At 40.6% G+C, this 25,142-nt stretch overlaps 1 protein-coding gene across 5 annotated transcripts in view; it reads left to right on the forward strand.

The window, feature by feature from the left end:
- The window catches only part of ERBB4 (erb-b2 receptor tyrosine kinase 4), a 1,342,090-nt gene that overhangs the window by 1,234,257 nt on the left and 82,691 nt on the right, over nt 1-25,142 (forward strand). For all 5 annotated transcript variants that reach the window (XM_068245390.1, XM_068245391.1, XM_068245392.1 and 2 more), the window contains 3 exons: nt 3,629-3,784; nt 8,268-8,343; nt 10,169-10,315. In XM_068245390.1, the coding sequence (XP_068101491.1) occupies nt 3,629-3,784; nt 8,268-8,343; nt 10,169-10,315 (379 nt within the window). The remainder of the gene's footprint in view (nt 1-3,628; nt 3,785-8,267; nt 8,344-10,168; nt 10,316-25,142) is intronic.

Below are 25,142 nucleotides of genomic sequence, written 5' to 3' on the forward strand. Positions count from 1 at the left end.
GGAGTCAATATACAATAGACCACCATGATGAAGGTGGTGGGAGACACTACATTCAGGTACTACAAGGGAGACACATAAAATGAGCATTAAACATGTGGACCATTACAATATAACAAATCTGAAAAAATATACAATAAAAACCCCAGTATCCAGCACCAACGAGGCTCAGCTGATGCCAGATAAGTGTAGTTTCTGGTTGCTTGAGACTCAATGTTAACAATTGGCCTAGCTAAAAAACAGTACTATACTCCACACTGTATACTTACAGTACCATAAACTCTGTATTAATGTTAAAATACAGTAATTAACACACATTAGGACAAAGGGCAGATTTAACTTAATAAAACAGAGGATTATTACTGTATAAGAAGTGTAAAAGTAGATTTATGCATCCTGCTAGGCTAGAATTTTTCTCTGGTTGCTTGAGACTTCTAGTTAACTGAGTTCTGGATAACGGGGGTTTTACTGTATATATTTTTTTCTTTTTCTTTTTTTATTCACATGCTCATTTTAACTAGTAACAGTGATAAGTCTTTGGCTCATATGCAGGTTCTTTTTTCTCCTAGGTCAGCGATGGCTACCCTTGGCACTCCAGCTGTGGTGGAACTACAAGTCCCATGAGGCATTGCAATACTCTGACAGCTCTAAGCCTAACTCGGGGAGGCAGAGGCATGATGGGGTTTGTAGTTTTGTCACAGCTGGAGTGCCAAGGTTAGCCATCACTGTCCTAGGGGATATTTTCAAAAGTGTCAATGAAATGTATTTTTAAAACACTAGCAAGCAAGAACATACTAAAAATAATATTGATAGGCACATTTTCATCTACTTTTTGGTACTTTAGCAACTGCAGAGTGCTGAAAAGTTATTTTAATTGGATGATGAAAAATTATCTCTGAGGGCTGGTTCATACCAAGAGTGCTTCTGAGTGCTTTTCAAATCGCTAATGTAACCCTATGTGCTTGGCTAATGTAACCCTATGTGCTTGGCTAATGTAACCCTATGTGCTTGGCTAATGTAACCCTATGAGGGTGTTCCCACAGCAGCGTCGTGATTTTTTTTAAAATAGCAAATGTGCTGCATGTAGCATTTTTTGGAGCGATTCAGCTTTGAATCAATGTGCAAAAATTCTAATTCATTCAAAATCGCTTTTCAAAATTACAAACGCTAAGCGCTAGCGATTCTGATTGTGATTGTGGTGTGCACTAGCCCTGAGGGGAAAACTCAGGGGAAAAAGTTAATTGCAAATGGGCCTCTATCATTGAATGATGTATGAAAAAAAAATCTCATGCAAAACACACACACACTTATTAAAGATTATTATCATTATCATTATTACTATCATTATTTTTATCTAGCATGAAAAAATAAGAATGATTTTAAATTAATCAAGTAATAATAAGAGTCAGCAAATATTCGATTGGCATGGTAGAATACATTCAAATAAATCAATACAACACACATGTAAGAATGGTGACTGAGGGATGAAAGTCAGAGGCAGAGAGGGATGTTGCTGTAACCAGATATCATGTTCATTTCAGGCTGTGTGATAGCACAAGCCCGGCATGCACGGCGCTGAGAAATGCTTTAGGGAGAACATGAGACGTGCACTGAGGTATTGTTGGCTTATCTGTCAAGACACCTGGATGGTTCATTAATAGCAAAGAGCTCACAACAAAATGAATGTGTTCGGGATACAGACACCGAGCATGGATCTTGTCTAACAGTCTTAACGTCCAAGTGTACAATATTAATAGGCAGAAGAGAAGAATTGGAGGATTGCCATGAGACACTGTACCATTAATTTACTCTGTGCATTGAGGCTGTTTATGCTAAATGAACACACTAGCAGGAAGGGTACAATTATTTACTTACTTGGCTTTTACAGCTACATATACTGTATTTTAACATTTGAAAAGGCCAAAGAGGGACATTTCAGAATGTATTACACAGAAGCATATTTGCTAAAAATAGTACATACCGAGAATCACAACTTGGCAGACATGCAAAGGCAAATTTAATATAAGGTGCAAGCAATTTAACACTGATTTCATAAATACTGTAGGTAAATTTACCATGGATTGTGCCTGCCTTTATTTAAAGAGAGTCTGAAGCCTTATAAAAATCATCTTTTTATTAGACATGTATCTTTAGCACTATCAGCACTGCTATCAGCAGTGCTAAAACGCTGCATTCCCGTAGCAGAACAATGTCATTAAACCCCCCAAATACCGGGGCAAAATTCCACGACTTTTAAAGTCGTGGATTTTGGCTGCCCGGTGAGGCAGAGCTTAGCACTGTAGCTCTGCCTCTATTAGCATCAATCCCCGATAATCGCCACCTCTCCCCCGCCCCCCTCTCAGTGAAAGAAGACTCTACAAGGAAGCGATCCCCACATTTTGCCCTGGGGATTTGGGGGATTTAATGACATCATTCTTCCGCGGGAAAGCAGTGTTTTAGCAGTGCTGATACTGCTAAAGATAAAGGTCTATTAAAAAGATGATTAATTTAATAAGGCTTCAGACTCTCATTAAGGTAATTTTTTAATATACATATATATATATATATATATATATATATATATATATATATATATATATATATATATTGACAGGACTCAAGATATATATATATATATATATATATATATATATATATATATATATATATATATATATAATTTTAAGGCTATTAATATACGAATGAACCTATTTATTTATTTAACCTAATTATTCAAAAATGTGTGGACTTCTAAAATAGCAATCAATAAACAAGCACATAGTTGAAAAAATGGTTATTTACATAAACCTTATAATTAGGGAAGGCAATGTTTAGGAGAACTCATATTTACGTTCATCTTTGCTGTGATGACTTCCTGGTTTAGCACATGACCATAACCAACAAATCAGAGCCTTACAAAAGATCGCATGGCACTCCGTGAGCTCTCCTAAGCATTGCTATCCCTACTTATAATCTTAGGTATTTAGTAATGTAATGAAGCTACTAATTCTTACTAATGCCTATTTTTACAGGAATCTTGATCAGTTGGGATATATGTGGGTGCAGGGCGGTGATGTTCCAAGTTTTATTTATTGTATTTATTTATTTATTTTTCTAGCTGAGCTTGATGGACGGATTAATTTTTTCACTCAAACTATGTAACTATGTAATCTGTAAAACCACATTTCATACCTGACCATATTATATATTAAAACGTTGTTCTGTACTTGTTCTGTACTGTACCCATGTATATGCTCTTTCCTGATATTTTACTCTGCACATGGCTGAGTTGCTGCCAGTGAGCAGGATCAGCATGAAGTATCAGAATTAGGTCTTTGATATACAGCTGTGTTTTATTTTGTGTGGATGAAAGTTTTCAGTAGCAGACGTCCCTTCTGAAGATGTAGTGTATGAGTACAGATTGTGCTCTCAGTGCAACCCAGGAAATGTGAGCTCTGTAATGCTAAATAGAAAGATCCTGGTCTTTTGGCAAGGGTGCCTTTCTTATGAAGTTCAGTACTTTTCAGGAAAGTAAGATTAAGATAGATGTTTTTTTTTCCCTCCATGTCATAATCTTTAAAGATAACTGTAATAGTGATTGATGACACGTCTCTCTTTTCTTGTATTACAGGGTATGATGTACTTAGAGGAACGCCGCTTAGTTCACAGGGACCTTGCAGCCCGGAATGTGCTGGTGAAATCTCCTAACCATGTAAAGATCACAGATTTTGGACTGGCGCGCCTTCTAGAAGGAGATGAAAAGGAATACAATGCCGATGGAGGCAAAGTAAGTAGTAGTTATCTTTCAGTAATCTTGCTTAACCCTTTGTGGACCAGCAACCTCTGCCCCCTTAAGGACCAGAGGGTGCCGGTCCCGTAAATCGACGCTTCCCAACGAATCGCCGCAATGATCCGACGCTCCCGACGAACACGCCGCTCTGTCCCCGCCGCAGGCTGCTCTCTTTGCCGTCGCTATGACGGCAGAGCGCTGTGCGCCGGTCGGGAGTCGCTTTCATTGGCTCCTGACCCTGTCACTCCATGTAAGCCAATGAGAGCGGCTTACATGAATGACAGGGCCAGGAGCCAATGAAAACGGCTCCTGCCCGGCTCACAGTGCTTTGCCGTCATAGAGGTGGCAGGGCAGCAACGAGCGCCGGGGGCAGAGCGGACCGAGCGGCGGAGACGGGCAGGGGCGCGCAGTCAATGGGACGTAGAGTTTACGTCCGGTCAGGACCGCAGCGCCCCCTGCCCGCCGTAGATTCACACTCGCTCGGTCCGCAGGTAGTTAAGGTTCTCATCCACAATTCAACCAAAATTATCGCTTTTCCTAGCTTTATAATAAATTTGATCGATTGTATATTTCCATTGAAAAAATATGATCAATTTTTCTGAATTATGATCATACAAAAACTGAATGTTTTATTCAATCATTTTGTTTTAAAAAATTGTCCAATTATACGATCAAGCGTAAAAAAAATGATCAGATGTCTCTGGTCGAAAGAATCTCCAAATATGTAATCATGTCTTGCCACATTTAGGATATTGTTTGAAGCTGGCTACTTGTTTCCTGGCCTTATTCCTCTTAAGGTTAGCATGCTCACCAAGGCTGCACAGGTGCAGCAAGCAAGAACTGTTAGATTGTTTAAGTTTGAAAAGGTAATGTCTAGCCACTTCTCAGCTTCTGTAAAGTATATCTACTCCCCTTTAAACTTCATTTAAACACCCAGGGGAGTAAAAATACATACCCCCACTGCCACCACCGCTGTCTGCGCTCCCACTTACTTGTGCGCTCGTTCACGTCGCTGCCTGCTTGCCCAGGAATAAATGATTTGGAAAGCAATTCCTATTCATTGATCTAAGTCCCCGTAGTAATAATCAGCAGCTTCTATGAGAAGCTGCACAATCATTCTAAAAAATACAAGTTTCCATCCTCAGTACACTTCCTGTAAGCATACATATTTCGCTTACAGGACACATTTAAAAAAATGACTGCGGCCATCTTGTAGACAAATAGTAAAGCTACCTCTAAAAGCGTTTTTTTTTAATGCAAAGACCTATTTTTTACAATTTAAATTAACCCCTTACCTCCCACGCTCCCCAATAGTTACCAACATATTTTTTTGTATTAAAAAAATTACAATTAAAAAAAATACATAAATAGTTTTCCTAGGGACAGAACTTGTTTAATATGTATGTCAAGGGGGTATATTACTTACTTTATAAAGGATGGGCTTGTTATTAGGGGTTGAACACAAAACTTAAAAAAATGCACCTTTATTTCCAAATACAATATTGGCGCCAAACATTGTGATAGGGATATAATTTAAATGGTGTAATGACCGGTACAAATGGGCAAATAAGTTATGTGGATTTTAATTATGGTAGCATGCATTATTTAAAAACTATAATGACCGAAAACTAAAAAATATTTTTTTCTTATTTTCACATTTCACATTTCGAATAAAATAATTCTTGGCATAATGTACCACCCAAAGAAAGCCTATTTGGTGGTGAAACAAACAAGATATAGTTAATTTCATTGTGATAAGTATAGATAAAGTTATTGGCAAATTAATGGAAGGAGAGCTGAAAGGTGAAAATTGCTCTGGTGCTCAAGGGGTAAAACCTCTCAGTTGTGAAGTGACTAGGTGATACTTACTGTTCATCCTAATCAACATAACTGCTTTCAAAATTTGACTGGTTTTAATTGGGCTGTAATCCATTCATAGGTTTCAGAATCACTTATGCTGGGAATACACGTTTTGTTTTTGCCTTCGTTTTAGCCTTCGATTCGTTCGGTAAACGAATCGAGTGTTGAAAACGTATGTGAAAATAGTCATAATCTAATTATAGTTTCGATTAATAGACCCCAAAAACGAACGACTAGTGATCAAACATGTTTGATATTATCTCTCTTTATCCATCTAATCGAGCCATTGGTAGGCTTGATGGCTGTTCAGATTGATTATATATTCGTTTATGCCATCGATTCGTTAGTCCGTCCCTGTACTATTTTGCATAAATGTGGGTGTTTGTGGGCCGGCAATCCGATCCTGTGAAAGCCCAGCTCGAGGTTAGGGTTAGGGTTAGGAGGAGCTATTCGCTCCTCCTAAAAGCCACCCCTATCGCTATCGAAAACAAAAACGAAGGTATAAACGAAAGGGAAAAAAGGGATTTTCGTTTCGTTTCTTTGCAGCCTTCGATCATTGGAAAAACGAAACCATCAGAATCGAAAAAAAAACGAAACCGTGCGTGGTGATATTAACCGTACGATCGATTATTTCGGGATCCAAAAGGACAAAAGGCACAATCGAAACGAAGGTTTAAACGAAGGCAAAAACGAATCGTGTATTCCCAGCATAAGGATACTTTCACTGGGGGGTCTTCAGGGATCACTACAAGTGTTTTAGTTATTTAGTTAATCAGACCATTGTTGTCTGTGATGTTAAATGTTATCTTACTACTACAGTACAGAGAGACACAAAAGGTAAGCATTAAATCAGCAGATGAAGTACCAACAGTAAAGTATAATACTGTGTATATACAGTATACTCTACATGTTATCTCACAAAAGTGAGTACACCTCTTACATCTTTACATGGGGCACTACTGAAGATAATAAACTTTGATACAATGTAAAGTAGTCAGTGTACAGCTTGTATAATAGTGTAAATTTGCTGTCTTATCAAAATAACACACAGCCATTCATTTCTAAACCACCTGCAACAACAGTGAAGAATGTCAAAAATTCTGCCTAATTAGACATTTTTCCTCCCTGGGGCCATGTTACTCATTAATGTTACAAGGTCTCATGTGTGAATTGAGGACAGTTGTGGTAAATTTGGTATTATCACTCTCATGCTTTCTCACACTGGTCATGGGATGTTCAACATGGAACCTCATGGTAGAGAACTCTCTGGGGATCTTAACAAAATAATGGTTGCTGTACATAAGGTGGCCCAGGCTAAAAGAAGACCGCACCAACACCTTGAAAATGAGTTGCAGGTCAGTGGCCAAGACTATACAATGGTTTAACAGGATATGTACCACCCAGAACAAGTCTTGCCATGGTTGACCAAGGAAATTAAGTGCACCTGCTAAACGTCATATCCTGAGGTTGTCTTTTGCAAATTGATGTATGAGTGTTGGCAGCATGGCTGCAGAGGTTAAAGGGATGGAGGGTCATCCTGTCAGTGTGCAGACCATGTATAAAATAGGTCTACATCAGATTTCTCTCTAGTCCAAAGGATCCCTAAAAATTGAACCATGTCTTGCCACCATTAGGATGTTGTTTGATGCTGGCTACCTCCTTCCTGGCCTTATCCCTCATAATTTGAGCATGCTCACCGCGGGTGTATGGGTGCAGCAAGAACTGTTCAATTGTTTAAGTTTGAAAGGTTAATTTCCCAGAAGTAAGCCTCTTCAAAAGATGATGCACAAGAAAGTCTGCAAACAGTTTGCTGAAGACAAGTAGGCTAAGGACATGTATTACTAGATCCATGTCTTGCTTTCTGATGAGACCAAGATAAACTTTTTTGATTAAGATAGTGTCATGTGTGTGTTTTAGCAACAAGGTGAGGAGTAGAAAGATGTTTGTGTTGTCTACCATCAAGCATAGTGGTGGCAATGTCATGATTTGGGGATGCATGAGTACTGCTGGCACTGGGAAACTAAAGTCCATTGAGGGAACTATGAATGCCAAAATGTATTGTGATGTAGTGAAGAAAAGCATTATCCCCTCTTTTTGGGAACTGGACTGCAGCGCAGTATCCCAACATGATAAAGACCCCATTCACACCTTCAAGATAACCACTGCCTTGCTGAAGAAACTGAGGGTAAAGATACTGGACTGATCTAGTCAAGCATCCCTCCAGAACTAAACTCTAGAGAGCATCTTTGGGGCATCCTCAAATGGAAGGCAGAGGAGCGCAATGTCTCTAACATCCACCAGCTTCATCATAGAGGAGTGGAAGTGGTTTCCATTGGCAACAGGTAAAGCTCTAGTGAACTCCATGTTCAAGATAATTGAGGAAGTGTCATATCCTCTGTGTTTTCCCATAATGAGAAATAATAAGATCTTTACAAAAATGTAAGTGGCGTACTCTCCTTTGTGAGATACTGTATGTATCTATCACAGTGCACAGGGTGCATTGAACATTTTTTTTTCTTAGTTCATGTGCAGCTGATTTTTGAAAGCATGTCCTGATGTATTCTGCAATTATTGTGCTTGGAGAGTTGAAACGACATAGACTGTGTTCTTTTCCTTTTAGATGCCAGTGAAGTGGATGGCCCTGGAATGCATTCACTATAGGAAATTCACCCATCAAAGTGATGTCTGGAGTTATGGCAAGTAGTCTTACTAAATCATCTTAAATCTATTTTATGGTATGTGATAACTTTTAGTTTGTGCCAGGTTGCAGGATCCAGACGAGGTCATGATTTATTTTATAACAAGCGTAACCTATAGAACACTTGCTGTGATTGAAAATAGGGCTTTTACCAAGTGTACTGTACTTTTTCTGTCAATACTAATCAGAAAATATTCCAAAATAGTGGTAACTTTGTGCTGTAAAAGCAAGAGTACAGACGGTACATCAGTGATACAGGGTGGTAGATACGTTTTAAGTGACACTGAAGCAGAAAAGAAAGAAAGTATGGTATAGTGAATTGTATGTGTAGTACAGCCAATCAATAGAACAATAGTAGCAAAGAATAGAATCTCATATTTATATTTTCAGTTACATAACGTTTTTATAACATTGCATCAATCTGTCATATTTGCAATTACAAACCACACATTGTATTTTAACCAGTTCGGCCTATCTGGACGAACTTACTTGTCCAGATAGACTCTGCTGTTGCTGCCGCGTGGTGCGCACGATCAGGCGCGTTTAAATTATAAGCTTATGAATAGTGATGGACGCAAATTGAAAAAAATGCACCTTTACTTCTAAATAAAATATCGGCGCCATAAATTGTGATAGGGACATCATTTAAATGGTGTAATAACCGGGACAGATGGGCAAATAAAATACATGAGTTTTAATTACGGTAGCGTATAGTAATTTCAAACTATAATGGCCAAAAACTGAGAAATAGTGATTTTTTTTTATTTCTTTCTTAATCTTCCTGTTAAAATGTATTTAGAAAAAAATAATTCTTAGCAAAATGTACTACCCAAAGAAAGCCTAATTAGTGGTGGAAAAAACAAGATACAGATCAATTAAGTGTGATAAGTAGCAATAAAGTTCTTGGCGAATGAATGGGAGGTGAACGTTGTTCGGATGCATGAGGTTTTTGACACTGTGGTGCTGAACCGGTTAAACTATTAAACCGAGCAGAGATAGTGACCCTTTGAACTTTCCACAATCAAAACTTATCTAAAGCTGCCTCTGACTGTTTCTGTGATTTAGAAGTGCTGCAGAAAATAGGACTGGCTCCAACCCAAATTGGGTCAGAGAAGCTCTTTTGCATAGATAACAATTGAAGTTTCTTAACTCTTCCTGTAATGGAATATTTCAGACTCTTGTCCTTGCTACTAATGTTCTATTTCTTAGCTGTACTTCACATACAATTCAGTTTCTCATAAGTTTATTTTCAGTTCAGATTCTCTCTAAAAGGCACTAAAAAACACTGAACAAGTACAATATTGCCTTCTTGGAAATAAAGAAGATATTTGCATGTGATCAATTTCACATGCTCTAAAGTGGGGTCCACAACTCACCATTTCAGGACAGTGAGATGGATCTATATAAATCCTTTCGTTATACCCCTGCAAGCGAGACAGCCCTTCTGAGCTTTTGGTTTGAATTTTTCATTTATCCATCTCAATCACTCAACGCCAGAGATATATTTCAATGACTCTGTATGGGGCTTTCGGGTTCACTATAAAAATCTGGGAGGTCTGGTTCTGTGTACCTGAAGTGGGTACCCTGTATTGCATGTTTCACAAGCCCTATTTATATCTCCACCTAGCACTGATGAAGGCCAAAACAGCCTGAAACAATTGTATGAAAGTTAAATAACTCTGTAAAATTTAAACTTGTTAATTTTTAACCATTTTTTTTAAATATATGTTTTATTGAGTCATAGAAATATTTACATTACAGTAACTCATTGAAGCACTCCAGTACATATTACATGTATAATGAGACTAATTTGTTTGTCACAGGAGTCACTATATGGGAATTGATGACCTTCGGTGGAAAGCCTTATGATGGTATTCCAACTCGAGAAATCCCTGATCTGCTAGAGAAAGGAGAGAGGCTACCTCAGCCACCCGTCTGCACCATCGATGTCTACATGGTTATGGTGAAGTGTGAGTAACTAGTCCTAATAGTATAGTCTAATAATTGAAAAACACATTTTACTAAAAAAGTAAATCTCAGTTATGGGGCATGGTCAATATTCATTCACAACATGACTGAGACTTTATACCTTCCCCATACAATCCAAAACCAAAACAACTGTGTTGCCTTCAATTATACTTTACTTACAAACATAAGAGACATATCACATATTGTTTTGTGGTAGTCAGAAACATTACTGTAAGTTATAATTAGTACACATGCCATCCAAAGAATGGACAGATAAAAGACGTGTTGCAGTTGGACATGACAGGAGATGGTTCAAAAGTGAATGTGGGGAATAAATTAGAGAGCAGCAAATATTACCCCTAATCAGTATGCTTGAGGAACTGAGGTTATGTAAGTGGTATACTAATAACAATCATTTTTGTTAATAGTATATCTATGTTATGGGCAGAGAAGTGTGTAAAGACTATAACACTGAAAAAAAATAAGTATAGTTTTAGGCACGTAAAGCTTAAAAAGTCAAGAATTTATGAAACAAGATATGACAGAAAGACATTCAGGTAATTGTGATGATAGGGAATTATGTTCTGAATCTAATAGGTGGAGTTGTGTATCATCTGCTTTTAAATGGAAATTGAATTGAATTGAAATTGAATGAATGTAAATAAAGGAAACTACAGGACCAAGGACAGAGCAATGAAGAACTCCTACCAACATAGGAGACACAGTGAAAGGCCTTCCAGAGAGATAGGGTGAAATCCGAGAAAGAAACAAGGCTGTTACAGGTACAATATATCTCCAGTTGGTACAGTTGGACTATAGTGTAACCATCCCTCACGGATAAAGAATTACAGCCATGAACCTCTTGCCTGGCAGAGAACAAATTTAAGTGCAGGGGATAGATTAAAAAAAAGGTCAATAGTTCACATATTGGGCCTGATCCAATTCACCTTTTCTCCTAAATTTTCTCCTATGAGATGATTTTACATCTTCTGTTTAAAATAACTTTTTAGCACTCGGCAATTAAAAAGTATCACAAAGTAGGTGAAAAAGTACTACCAAAAGTAACCTGAGTATGTTCTTGCTTGCTGGAGGCTTTAAAGGCATTTTATATAGAGCATATAGAGCATGGATATGCGTGCATCTGTCTGTGCTGCTTTGTGCGCCTTCATTACCGCTCTGTCGGTCCGTAATAGGTGAATGGAAATGTGTTCGCAAATCAAAATGCCTGTGGTCATTCATAAAATAACAGTAAAACACACATACATACTCAGAATTAATGGTGGGGCCATCTAGTGGTCAAAAATAAAAATACACCCAATACATTTACAATGCCTAAAAAAATAAGTACCCCATATAACTCCCAAATAACCCCTTCCACCGACCCCCCCTCCCCCCAACCCATAGTCAACACAATAAAACACTTGTAGCAAAAAAGGGACAGCTTTAAAATAATACTTAAATAGTTACTCTAGGGACTCAGCTTGTTTTATATGTATGTCATGAGGGTATCTTACTGTTATTTTCGCAAATAAGGGCTTATATTTATTTATATAGTGTAAAGTAACACAAAATGGAAAAAATACACCTTTATTTCCAAATAAAATATTGTCACCATACAATGTATTAGAGACATAATTTAAATGTTGAAATAACCAAGACAAATACCAAATACATTTTGTTGGGTTTCTCCACAGTAGCACATTTTATTTAAAAACTATAATTGCTGAAAACTGAGAAAAACTGAATTTTTTCAATATTTTTCTTCTTATTTCCTTAAAAATGCTTATAATATAAAATAATTCATATATATATATATATATATATATATATATATATATATATCTAGCTTTAAAAGAATAAATATATAATGATTACCGTATATACTCGCATATAAGCCGACCCGCATATAAGCCAACCCCCCAACGTTTCCCTGAAAAAACAGGGAAAAATGATTGACCCCCATATAAGCCGGGGGTAGGAAATGCTGGATTGGTGCAGCCCCCCAGTGTGTCCCAGTATAGCTAGTATAGTGCCCAGTATAGGTAGGTAGTGTCCAGTATAGCTAGTATAGTGCCCAGTATAGCTAGTAAAGTGCCCAGTATAGCCAGTATAGTGCCCAGTATAGCCAGTATAGTGCCCAGTATAGCCAGTATAGTGCCCAGTATAGCGCCCAGTATGGGTAGGTAGTGCCTCAGTTTAGCTAGTATAGTGCCCAGTTTAGCTAGTATAGTGCCCCAGTATGGCTAGTAAAGTGCCCAGTTTAGCCAGTATAGTGCCCAGTTTAGTTAGTATAGTGCCCAGTTTAGCCAGTATAGTGCCCAGTTTAGCCAGTATAGTGCCCAGTTTAGCTAGTATAGTGCCCAGTTTAGCTAGTATAGTGCCCAGTTTAGCCAGTATAGTGCCCAGTTTAGCCAGTATAGTGCCCAGTTTAGCTAGTATAGTGCCCCTGTATGGCTAGTAAAGTGCCCAGTTTAGCCAGTATAGTGCCCAGTTTTGCCAGTATAGTGCCCAGCATAGGTAGGTAGTGCTCCCCCCCCGCTCCCCGCTCCCCCCGCGGCCGCCGCTGCTATTACCTGCTTAGGCAGCGGCCGCTTCCTAATCCGCGTTCCTCTTCTGAACTTTCTCAGAGTGTATCACAGCAGCGCGCCCGGCGCTGCTGCTGTGACGAAGCAGAGTGCAGGAAAGAGCGCAGCTCCCTATAGCGGCGATCTGTATCGCCTTTACCAAGGGAACCGCTCTTTCCTGCCCCCTGCATCGTCACAGCAGCAGCGCCGGGCGCGCTGCTGTGATACACTCTGAAAAGTTTCAGAAGGGGAACGCGGATTAGGAAGCGGCTGCTGCCTAAGCAGGTAATAGCAGCGGCGGCCGCGGGGGGAGCGGGGAGGGGGGGGAGCGGGGCGCGGACCACCCACCACCCACCACTAGACCACCAGAGAAGACTCGCATACAAGCTGACCCCCCAACTTTTGACCCCCTTTTTGGGGGTCAAAAATTCGGCTTGTATGCGAGTATATACGGTATTTAATTCTGACTTTCCATAAGACTTTATCTTGTTTCCCTTTCCCATGGTTTTTACCCATTTAAGTTCCTGATGTTTTTGACACTATTTTGTTTTTATACAGCAGTAACATTTTAATTACTTATACCATCTTAGTAATATATATCTTATTTTTTTTAAGTAAATCTAGGCTTTCTTTGGGTAATATGTTTTTCCCCAAACTTTTTTATTTTATAGTCATTTTATGGGGAAAATTTGGTGTAAATGCAGAAAAACCCCATATACCCATTTTTTCATTTTTCACCCTTCCTAATTTTCACATGTCCCACAGTTATAAAACACATACAAATATGAATACCCTAGCCTGTGGTGATTGAATGCGTGAGCTAGGGTGGCAGTTCGGGTGCCAATCGCATCCGATCGCTACAGGCAGCTGTCATTAAAAGTTTATAAACAGGTATAGGTATTGCAAGGGTTAATATTGGGCTAATAGGCTAGGTTGGGGTTAAAATATTACTTGGGGATTAAAATAAAACACTTTGTATTTTATTGGGAACCATGTCACTTACATTTTTTTTCAACTTTTAAAACAGTTTTTCCTAACTTGAATGATTGTTGCTATTATCTAGCAACAATCGTTTACAGGGCCGTGCACATGCATGAGTGGGAGTGTGCAGGATCACGTACACGCCCAAGAGCATGCATGGGCACATGCATACACAGCGGCAGGCACCGGGTTTTAATGCACGGCGTGGATTCTACGTCCCAGAACCTACAGCAGCACTAATTAGGATGTAGAATCTACACCCTGGAACTAAAAGCAGTTAATAAGTGGAAATAGCTAAACTTATATCCTGGTGAGCTGCTGGTTAGGACTCTTGTAACTCTGGTTTGCAGAGATGTAGGGACCCCATCTTTGGAATCCAAGTCTAACAATATGTCTTCTACCTGCATGAGACATTTCGTGAGATTCAGACGTTGCTAAAGGCCATTGCTGCGATTTATGTACGCCACCATCACTACCATTGAAATAGCCCAAATAAACAGGTTTTTGTGACCCTAGTCTATGACCTCTTCGGCCTAGGGGCCTGAAACTCACCAGTCATGTTCCCCCTAAGGGTCCCTACAATGCTAGAAAATTTGATACTGCTGAGCCATTGCCCTTTGAAAAGATGTGAGATTTTGGAAAGTGAAATAGGGAGGCAATGAAATCCTATGGGGGATTTTACCAATTTTGGACCCCTGTAACTCTGGTTTGCAGAGATGTAGGGACCCCATCTTTGGAATCCAAGTCTAACAATATGTCTTCTACCTGCATGAGACATTTCGTGAGATTCAGACTTTGCTAACGGCCATTGCTGCGATTTATGTACGTCACCATCACTACCATTGAAATAGCCCAAATAAACAGGTTTTTGTGACCCTAGGCTATGACCTCTTTGGCCTAGGGGCCCGAAACTCACCAGTCATGTTCCCCCTAAGGGTCCCTACAATGCTAGAAAATTTGATACTGCTGAGCCATTGCCCTTTGAAAAGTTGTGAGATTTTGGAAAGTGAAATAGGGAGGCAATGAAATCCTATGGGGGATTTTACCAATTTTGGACCCCTGTAACTCTGGTTTGCAGAGATGTAGGGACCCCATCTTTGGAATCCAAGTCTAACAATATGTCTTCTACCTGCATGAGACATTTCGTGAGATTCAGACTTTGCTAACGGCCATTGCTGCGATTTATGTACGTCACCTTCACTACCATTGAAATAGCCCAAATAAACAGGTTTTTGTGACCCTAGGCTATGACCTCTTCGGCCTAGGGGCCCGAAACTCACCAGTCATGTTCCCCCTAAGGGTCCCTACAATGCTAGAAAATTTGGTACTGCTGAGCCATTGCCCTTTGAAAAGATGTGAGATTTTGGAAAGTGAAATAAGGAGGCAATGAAATCCTATGGGGGATTTTACCAATTTTGGACCCCTGTAACTCTGGTTTGCAGAGATGTAGGGACCCCATCTTTGGAATCCAAATCTAACAATATGTCTTCTACCTGCATGAGACATTTCGTGAGATTCAGACGTTGCTAACGGCCATGGCTGCGATTTATGTACGCCACCATCACTACCATTGAAATAGCCCAAATAAACAGGTTTTTGTGACCCTAGGCTATGACCTCTTCGGCCTAGGGGCCCGAAACTCACCAGTCATGTTCCCCCTAAGGGTCCCTACAATGCTAGAAAATTTGATACTGCTGAGCCATTGCCCTTTGAAAAGATGTGAGATTTTGGAAAGTGAAATAGGGAGGCAATGAAATCCTATGGGGGATTTTACCAATTTTGGACCCCTGTAACTCTGGTTTGCAGAGATGTAGGGACCCCATCTTTGGAATCCAAGTCTAACAATATGTCTTCTACCTGCATGAGACATTTCGTGAGATTCAGACTTTGCTAACGGCCATTGCTGCGATTTATGTACGTCACCATCACTACCATTGAAATAGCCCAAATAAACAGGTTTTTGTGACCCTAGGCTATGACCTCTTTGGCCTAGGGGCCCGAAACTCACCAGTCATGTTCCCCCTAAGGGTCCCTACAATGCTAGAAAATTTGCCACTGCTGAGTAATTGCCCTTTGAAAAGATGTGAGATTTTGGAACTGTAAATAGGAGGCCCAATGAAAGCCTATGGGGGATTTTACCAAATTTGGAGCCCTGTAACTCTGGTTTGCAGAGATGTAGGGAACCCATCTTTGGAGCCCAAGTCTAACAATATGTCTTCTACCTGCATGAGACATTTCATGAGATTCAGACGTTGCTAACGGCCATTGCTGCGATTTATGTACGTCAGACTCGCCACCATTGAAATTGCCCAAATAAACAGGTTTTGTGACCCTAGGCTATGACCTCTTCGGCCTAGGACTGCATTGAACGCGACCCACGCATTGTGCGCATTCTGGACAACACCAATTACTGGGTTTATACCCTTCTGGATCCACGGTACAAACACAATGTTCCAAAACTGCTTGAAGAAAGAGCCAGACAGGTCAAAATGGAAGAATACCAGCAGGCCCTTGTGGAGACTTTAGAGAGGAGATTGACATCCTCCCCCTCCTCTAGCCAGTTGTACGCCGACAGACTGACTTCCGCAAACCCAGGACGACCAGGAGGGCAGCAAACAACACAAGCCGCAGCTAGTGCCCAAAAGGGAATGGTATCGGCAGTGTCCTTGGAGTGGGAAAATTTTCTGACACCCATGCAGCAGCACACAGAACAGCAAGCGTGCAGATCCACCTCCAACACCGATCGCCTGGAGAAGATGGTCAAGGACTACATGTCAGATGGCGTAGCTGTGTTGAACAATCCATCTGCACCCTTCAACTATTGGGTATCGAAGCTAGACACCTGGCACAAACTGGCAATGTACGCAATAGAGGTGCTGGTTTGCCCGGCAGCCAGCGTTATGTCGGAATGCTGTTTCAGTGCTCTCTCCACAGAAAATGCAGACCGTCTGACTCAAATTAAAATGAATCAATCCTGGATTGGAAACGACTACGCAACACTCCCGGACCCCAACCAAGTAACATGAACAATGAACATCTGTGATGGGTTAGCGTTTCCGGTCCCTGTTTATTGAACCTCTCATCTGTATTACATTTATGACTGCATGGCGACAAAATGCAAATTGCTATCCGCACGCTTCTTGTCCTCATGCAAGGCCTGGGTTGTTGTGTCTCAAAGCGTGGCCTTCTCCTCCTGCGCGACCCTCCTCCTGTTCCATCACGTGTGCTGCTGCTGGGTTAGCGTTACCGGTCCCTTTTCCTGGAACCTCTTATATGTATTACATTTATGACTGCATGCCGACAAAAAGCATGTTACCTGTGCAAAGAAAACAGACATTTCCCGCATTTAAAAGACAGTTTTCCCTTTGAAACTTTAAAATCGATTTTCTCAAAAACTATAAGCTCTTTTTGCTAATTTTTTTTCCTCTTGTACCCACTCCCAAGGTGCACATACCCTGTAAATTTGGGGTATGTAGCATATAAGGAGGCTTTACAATCCACGAAAGTTCGGGTCCCCATTGACTTCCATTATGTTCGGAGTTCGGCCATGTTCGGCCCGAACCCGAACATCTAGATGTTCGCCCAACACTACACGTGACCCGTTCGGCCAATCACAGCGCTAGCCGAACGTTCGGGTAACGTTCGGCCATGCGCTCTTAGTTCGGCCATACGGCCGAACAGTTTGGCCGAACACCATCAGGTGTTCGGCCGAACCCGAACATCACCCGAACAGGGTGATGTTCTGCAGAACCCGAACAGTGGCGAACACTGTTCGCCCAACACTAATTACCAGGCACATCACAGGCTCATTCAGGAGACGTAACTTTGGCTGCCTTTTTACAGGCATGTAGACCTGTTACAAAAGCATAAGTACACTGTAAGTGCACTTATCCTTTAAGTTAAGAAAGCAACTCTATTTTACATTATGAATTCTATAACTGTGTTCACAGTCTCTTATAATAGCTTTTTATGATAAACACATGCTTGCTCTTACTAATATTCTAGCAAACATTTTAGTCAACTTTGAAATCTACATTTTAAATGTACAGTGCGTGATTTCAATAAGCATAGGCAAAATAGACCTATTAACTAATTTCACTTCCTACAACCCATCTGATAATGTGGTAGTGATCCTGAGAGGAAGCCAAATGTCATATGACATATGACTATTATAAATATTTTCATATAAACAAGATAAATATGTAAATTAACACCAGGGATATCATACATTTCTAAAACTGCATGTTTAAAGTGAAAATTACTACATAAATAATAATTTTCCATTTTGTTTTTTACGTATGCCCCATAGATTTTGATGCATTTATGCGAAAATGTGTTTTCTCATATGCGAAAATGTCTTGACATATGCTTTATAGACTTCAATGCATTTGTGCCAAATTACACAGAATTACGCAAAATCAAGACTACCCACAAAATCATAATTACGATAAGAATTGTAATTTCAAACATTAACACAAAATTTAATGAAACCTAAATGACTCTTTACAATCAACACTACTAGTTGGATCTTTTGTCAAACCTCTCAAAAGAACAAGACTAGGCTGTCAAGCACCACACCATGCCAAAGTATATGAATAAATGAAGGGTATATCTTTATTGAAACATCACAGGATTAAAAACATATAAAAACAAAACCATGGGTCTGGGGTCCCAAATTGTAATGAATAGTAGGTAAATGCACCGACACTGATTAAGCAATAAAAAATAATAGCACAGTGCATATGGAGATTATATGAAATCACAAAAACTCTCACCAGTGCCAGACTATGTAAAATGAGCAACAGCAATGATTCTATGTTCCAAAATATTATATATCGTATATAAAAAGTAGCGTACAGTGCAAAAATTGCAATGTGGTAATATATATTACAAGCAATTGAACAAAACAAAGTGACACGTGCAACGGTTAAAAAACATTCAAATAATGTTATTTTCAAGTCCAAAAAATTAACCTCATTTCGAGAATAGTTAGCGGTCAGGAAGATGTTATGATCATTGTTATTCAATTCCGAAACAAATGTTTGAGCTTTCTCCATGCTTCCATTCCACAATATCAGTATGTCATCCACATACCTAAAATAGCCCAGGACATTATCATGATACACTGTCATTTTTGAGGACCACACAACTTCCCTTTCCCACCAACCTAAGAAAAGGTTAGCGATTGAGGGGGCACACTTGGCCCCCATCGAAACACCATGGATTTGTAAAAAATATTTACCGTTAAACGTAAAGAAATTATGCTTGAGAACGTAATCCAATAGCTGAAGAAGAAAGGTGTTGAAGTCATCCCTCACAGTTGAGGCGGTCCTGAGAAAGTATCTAACAGACGATAAGGCATCTCTGTGGTCGATATTTGTGTATAGGGATTCGACATCACAGGTGATGAGCATAGAATCTGGTGGTGAAACAACATCATCTAGTTTAGTGATAAGATCTGATGAATCTCTTACATATGAATCTAAACTGGTCACATGTTCTTGTAAAAAGAAATCAATAAAGGAACAACAACGTTCTAACAAGCTGCCAATACCTGCTACTATGGGTCTCCCAGGCGGTGCCTCCCTATTTTTGTGTACCTTGGGTAATAGGTACAAAGTGGGCGTTATTGGATTCTTCACTGTCAGAAATTGCCATTCTCTAAGTGAAATAAGACCCATCTGTTTGGCATCCCCAAGAATAGAGTCCAGTTTACCTTTAAACAAAGTGGTTGGATTGTCAGGATCTTTTGTCAACACATCAAGGGGGACCTGGAGCCACTGTATACACGCTAGATTCTCAGCTGAGAAATATCTAGCACGTGAACAAGACAAGTTCTAATCTGTCTATCTCAGAATTGTCTCTACTTAAATTTAAAGTACACATGAACTGAGAGGGATGTGAAAGCTATTTATTTCCTTTTAAACAATGCAGATTGCCTGGCTCTCCTGCTGATCCTCTGCCTCTAATACATTTAGCCATAGACCTTGAGCAAGCAATTCAGATCAGATGTTTCTGACTGAAGTCTGACTGGATTAGACACATGTCTGTTTCAGGTGTGTGATTCACTACTGCAGCCAAAGAGATCAGAAGGACAGCTGGGGATTGTTTACAAGGAAATAAATAGGGCATCCACCATATCCCTCTCAGTTCAGATTTACTTTAACTCTTTCTAATCCTTTATCAGACTATGTCCGACATTGGCTTTTTCCTCTGTAGGTCCAATGTCGGACATAGGCTTCAATTTGGTATTTTAGACTTCTTTTGCTAATTCCTCAAGATTTTCACAGGTGCGGTAGAAGTTTGGTAATTTACCGAAACCCATGGCTTCAATTCACAAAAAGGCATTGCGTCCTATCACAGGGACTTGCAGGAGACAGAGGCTGTTGCTATTGTCTCTCTGCTCCTGTCAATCTTAGCTATCTCTTACTGATTCTGTGAGTCAAGACTCCCTTTACGGTCTCGGCACTGTATTCGACATACCACAGCTGCCGGCAATGATCAAACATGACACTACCGCATTCTGTATTCTTGATGCATTGACATCTCCTGACATTTGTTGAGGTGTTTACCGCACAAGTCGGTAATTTACCTGACTTTCAGTAATTTCATCTTGCCATTCAGTAACAGCCTTGATGAATTGACATTTTACAAAATGCTCCAAAAAATCAGCTATTTTCTGCATTACTGAATGTGATAATGCTTGACAAATTGAAGCCTCGGTCTGACATAGGAAAAAGTGGCTTCTGCTAGATGACACTGTTGTTATACAATCCAGTACAGCATTAACGTGTGTATTCAGATCAACATGTCAGACTATGTCCAACATTCTGATCGCCACCGACCATCTCCTCCGCCGCTGCATCCCCCATTTCACCCCCATGCTTGTTTCAGGTGTGTGATTCAAACACTACTGCAGTACTACCAGTTGTCTGCCAGGCCTGCCAATCAACTGGCATTGTTTAAAATGAAATAAAGTCTCTGAAAGGAATGACAGTTGGCACTACAGCAATTTGCAGGCACATGGGGCAGTTCTGCAAGCAATTTGTATTCCGCAACCAACTCCATGCCCACATAGCATGCTCAGACCATAGAGGATAATCTTAACATAAGTAGACCGTAGTTGGCACTGCCAGTTGGGCATTTATTTGTTGAATAACTTTCAAAACACAGTCGATTAGAAAGTAAATAGAAGCCTATTGGCCAATAAACGTAGCCTACAAGCCTGAAACGCTATGTGCAAAATGGACGTTAGGCTTGACCTGCACCTAGCACCCACCATTGCAGCACCCAGTTTGGTATGTTTATGGGGAAATTGGCTTCTATTCACTTTCAAAACGGACTGTGATTAGAAAGTAATTCACACATAGATGCACAACTGGCAGTGCTGACCACTTTCTACTTTTTTTGTAAATGAAATAAACATGGAAGACTCCATATCCCTCTCACTTTAGGCGTCATTGAAGGTATATAATGAGGAAAGCTTTGTGAACCAGTCCCATAGTATCTTAAAGTGGACCTGAACTCTTGCACAGGACAGAAGTAACACAGAGAGAAATGCACCCTGTATGTATTTGGAGAATTTAGCCTGTCTAATTCCCCCTCATCTGTGACTTATCACCACCAATATTTGATCTCTCAGCTGTGTCAGCTCATGAATATCCTCTGGCATGGCAGGACAGCTTATTTGTAAACACAGAATGTTAACAATATGTCTTCTTCCATGATAGCAGGAAGCAGAAACAGTGCAGATTTATTACAGGATTTGTATCAGCTGACAACAAATAAATGTTTTTCTTTTAGACTGCTTTCACAGTGGGACGTTAAAGTCGCACGTTATAAAAAGGAATAACGCAGACTAACGCACAGCGATACAAAGTATGTGCCACATTCACAGTGCTCTCATTGCGTTGTGTGTAACGTGTAGCAACATTTAGAAAGTGCTGCATGCTGTGCGTTATATGCGTTATTAGCTACGTTGGACTGTTTGCACCAGGGATGGTCGTAGTCAGCCAACTTCGCTGCGCTGGAACTACGCGTATTTTTACGCAAATACGCTTCACAATCTACGGCTATGTAATCAGAAACTTCACTACGTTTGCATTGCATAGACTACGTGTTAAATTACGCAAGCTTCGCGTAGTGCAAAACGTAGTTGATGCGACCGCTTATACCCTTATGCGGAAAAATTTCCGCAATAATCTTCAACCTATTTGCAAATATAAACTAATATAAGCGTACATTCCACCTTCAAATGCGGAATTGTATGCGTATAAAAGGGCAATAATATTTCTGCGCATGCGCAATGATCCATATAGATGCAGTTACCGCACGCATAGTTGACTTCGCGATACATACGTCAACTACGCGTAGCGGGCGAAGCTTCGCATAGCGGGACTACGCGGAAATGCGTACGTGTAGTTCTTAAACTTCGTCTACGAACTACGATGCGTAGTTGCGTACTACGACGCGTAGATTCGTGCTGGCGTAGTTCATGAGCAACCCTGGTTTGCACATGCTCAGTAATGTTTTTGATTTTTTTTTAAAATGTGACGCATGCGCTATTTTCGTTCTATCAGTATGCAACGAAAACGTTGCATCAAGAGACGCATAACGCAGTTCAATATAATAATATTCAACTTCAAAACTAACATGCATTGCGTTAGGGGCACATTGTGTGACCTTAACGTCGCATCAAAGGCAACGTCCCATTGTGAAAGAGCCCTAAAGGTTATTATGCTGGTACGTATCTTTTAGAGCAGAGAGAAAGTTCTGTATTCAAGTCCGCTTTAATAGGATATTTGTATTGCAGCTTCATTGACTTCTGTTTTAAAGTCCTTATAATATAACTGCATCACTTATAGAAGGGTCCTTAGAAGTGCTTATATAGCATTCCTTTACATAGTATTGCAACATTTTTTTTTCTTTTATATTTGGAGAAACTTTACACCATGGGACATATTAAATAGTGCATCCAGAGCTGACGGCGACAGATGATGCCAGAAATATTCAGCAGCCTCCCTGGAATTCATATATGCATAATACAGTATATTTTATTAGGATTATTCATTCCGAGAAACTACACCTTACCAAGCAGATCTAGTAATTATTCCTATGGAATACATGATACTTCTGCATGAATTATTACCTCAGCATGACTGCCTGGAGCTGACTTCACCCTGCGTAAAACACAGACGCAGCATTCCAAAATAAATGTACACTTTAGAGATAATGCATGTGTTTCCCTCATTGTAATCAGAAAACAGCAAGTCACTTGTTTCTTAGAGTATGTCTCTCCAGTCCATTCTTCTCATTACAAGCAGAATCTCCCTGGAGCTTCTGGCTTCATTTAAGTGCGATTAACTGCCTCCTCCCGGAGAGATGTCCCTATTCCCTATCTGGTTTATCCTGAAAGGCCGCTGCATAACAGCACCACAAACCTGGGAGGATGAATGAGCCTGTTATTAATAAGAGACTTTGGGCCCATGGTGTTTTTCGTGAGGGAAATTCTGAGTCTTGCAATGCCCCCTGCTGACTCCAGCAGATCCCACCGAGCTGCACATTTATTCATTGAACGCAGCAGCAACAGCAGAGAGTCTTATCCGGTTAGAGAGGCTTTGTGCAAAGGAAATGCAGTAAAACTAATATTTTGTAAGGTTCTTGTAGGAGTAATTTCTGAAAATGTGTTTATTGAGAGGAACAGTCAGCTGTTCCTTCATAATGCAGTCATGCTTGGTGTTTTGTTAGGCGTTTCCACCTTCACTTCACCTGTAAAAAGGAAGACTGTTTCTGTTGCTAGTCAGACCTGATTTGCTATTGTTATTATCCTTCCAGTGGAACAATTAATCAAGAGAATGTGAAAGTCAAGTCCTCTGCTTATTGGCAATGTCCTGGAAGAGGAGGAACATCCACCATTATGAGTGACAGTGGACAACTCTCATAAAGGATAACTGTACCTTTGTAGCGAAACAGGTGTAAGGGAGCCCGAAGTGCCCCGGTTCAAAAGGGCACAGCCATAGGCGGCAATGTTAATAGCCACAACCAGCAGCTATCATCAGTACCTGAAGCGCCCTATGAAATAGTGGGCGCTGGGGCGCCCTCTATGGAAACTACAGTTAAAATAACGGGTGCTTTGCCACAGGTGGCCCTGGTGCTCAAATTACATCTAATAACCGCTAATCATGGCTATTAACATTGCCGCCTATGGTAGCACTAAAAATATCAGATGGGGTTAGGCAGCAGGGGTCTTTAGGGTTAGGCGGCACCAGTGTGTGTGTGGGGGGGGGACCTTAATGTTAGATGTTAGGGAGGAGGGTTAAGGTTAGGCATTGCCACGGGGATTTTAGGATTTAGCAGCACCAGGGGGTCCTTAAGGTTAAGCACTGACAGGTGGGGTCCTTACTTATAGACAACACCAGGGGGGTCTTTGGGGTCAAGTATCGACAGGGGGTTTGATCAGTATTGGGCATCGAGAGGGAGGGCTTATGTTAACCTTCCTGGCGGTAACCCCGCGCAGGAGGTTTTCTCAGGCCCTGCTGGGCCGATTTTCATACCGATCGCCGCCGATCACACCGATCGCCACCGCCCCTGCTCGATCGCCGCTATCCGCCGCGCCGCCCCCCCAGACCCCATGCACTGCCTGGCCAATTAGTGCCAGGCAGCGCTGAGGGGTGGATCGGGACTCCCAATGACGTCACGACGTCGCTGATGTAGGTGACGTCATCCTGCCCCGTCGCCATGGCGATGGGGGAAGCCCTCCAGGAAATCCCGTTCTTTGAACGGGATTTCCTGATCGGAGATCGCCAAAGGCGATCAAAGCGGGCGGATGCCGCTGCACAGCGGCTATCATGTAGCGAGCTCTGGGCTCGCTACATGATTTAAAAAAAAAAAGACTGCTGCGCTGCCTCCTGGCGGAATTTAATAGACCGTCAGGAGGGTTAAGGTAAAAGTAGGCTAGATCATAGTAAAATATTGGTAAAGATTACTGATATTTTACTAGTGGCTGTCTCTGGCTCCCTTTTCTACATGCACTCCCTTTGTAGCACTGCTAACCATATTTAGCTGTTAACATACATTTAGCGTTACATCTAATTTTAGTAATTTGCTTCCATAAAAAGCCAGTAATTTCCTTCCATAAAAAGCAGTTTGGATTATAAAAATTCCAGGTCATTGCTAAACTGCAAACAACCTTGTTTGCTGAAGTACTGGCTGCAGGTGGGAAGAAGGAGTGAATAGGGATTCTGCAATATGAAAGTGATGGTAAGTACAGATTTAAAAGGTAGAG

This window comes from Hyperolius riggenbachi, chromosome 7, assembly GCF_040937935.1.
Source record: "Hyperolius riggenbachi isolate aHypRig1 chromosome 7, aHypRig1.pri, whole genome shotgun sequence".
Taxonomy (NCBI): Eukaryota; Metazoa; Chordata; class Amphibia; order Anura; family Hyperoliidae; genus Hyperolius; species Hyperolius riggenbachi.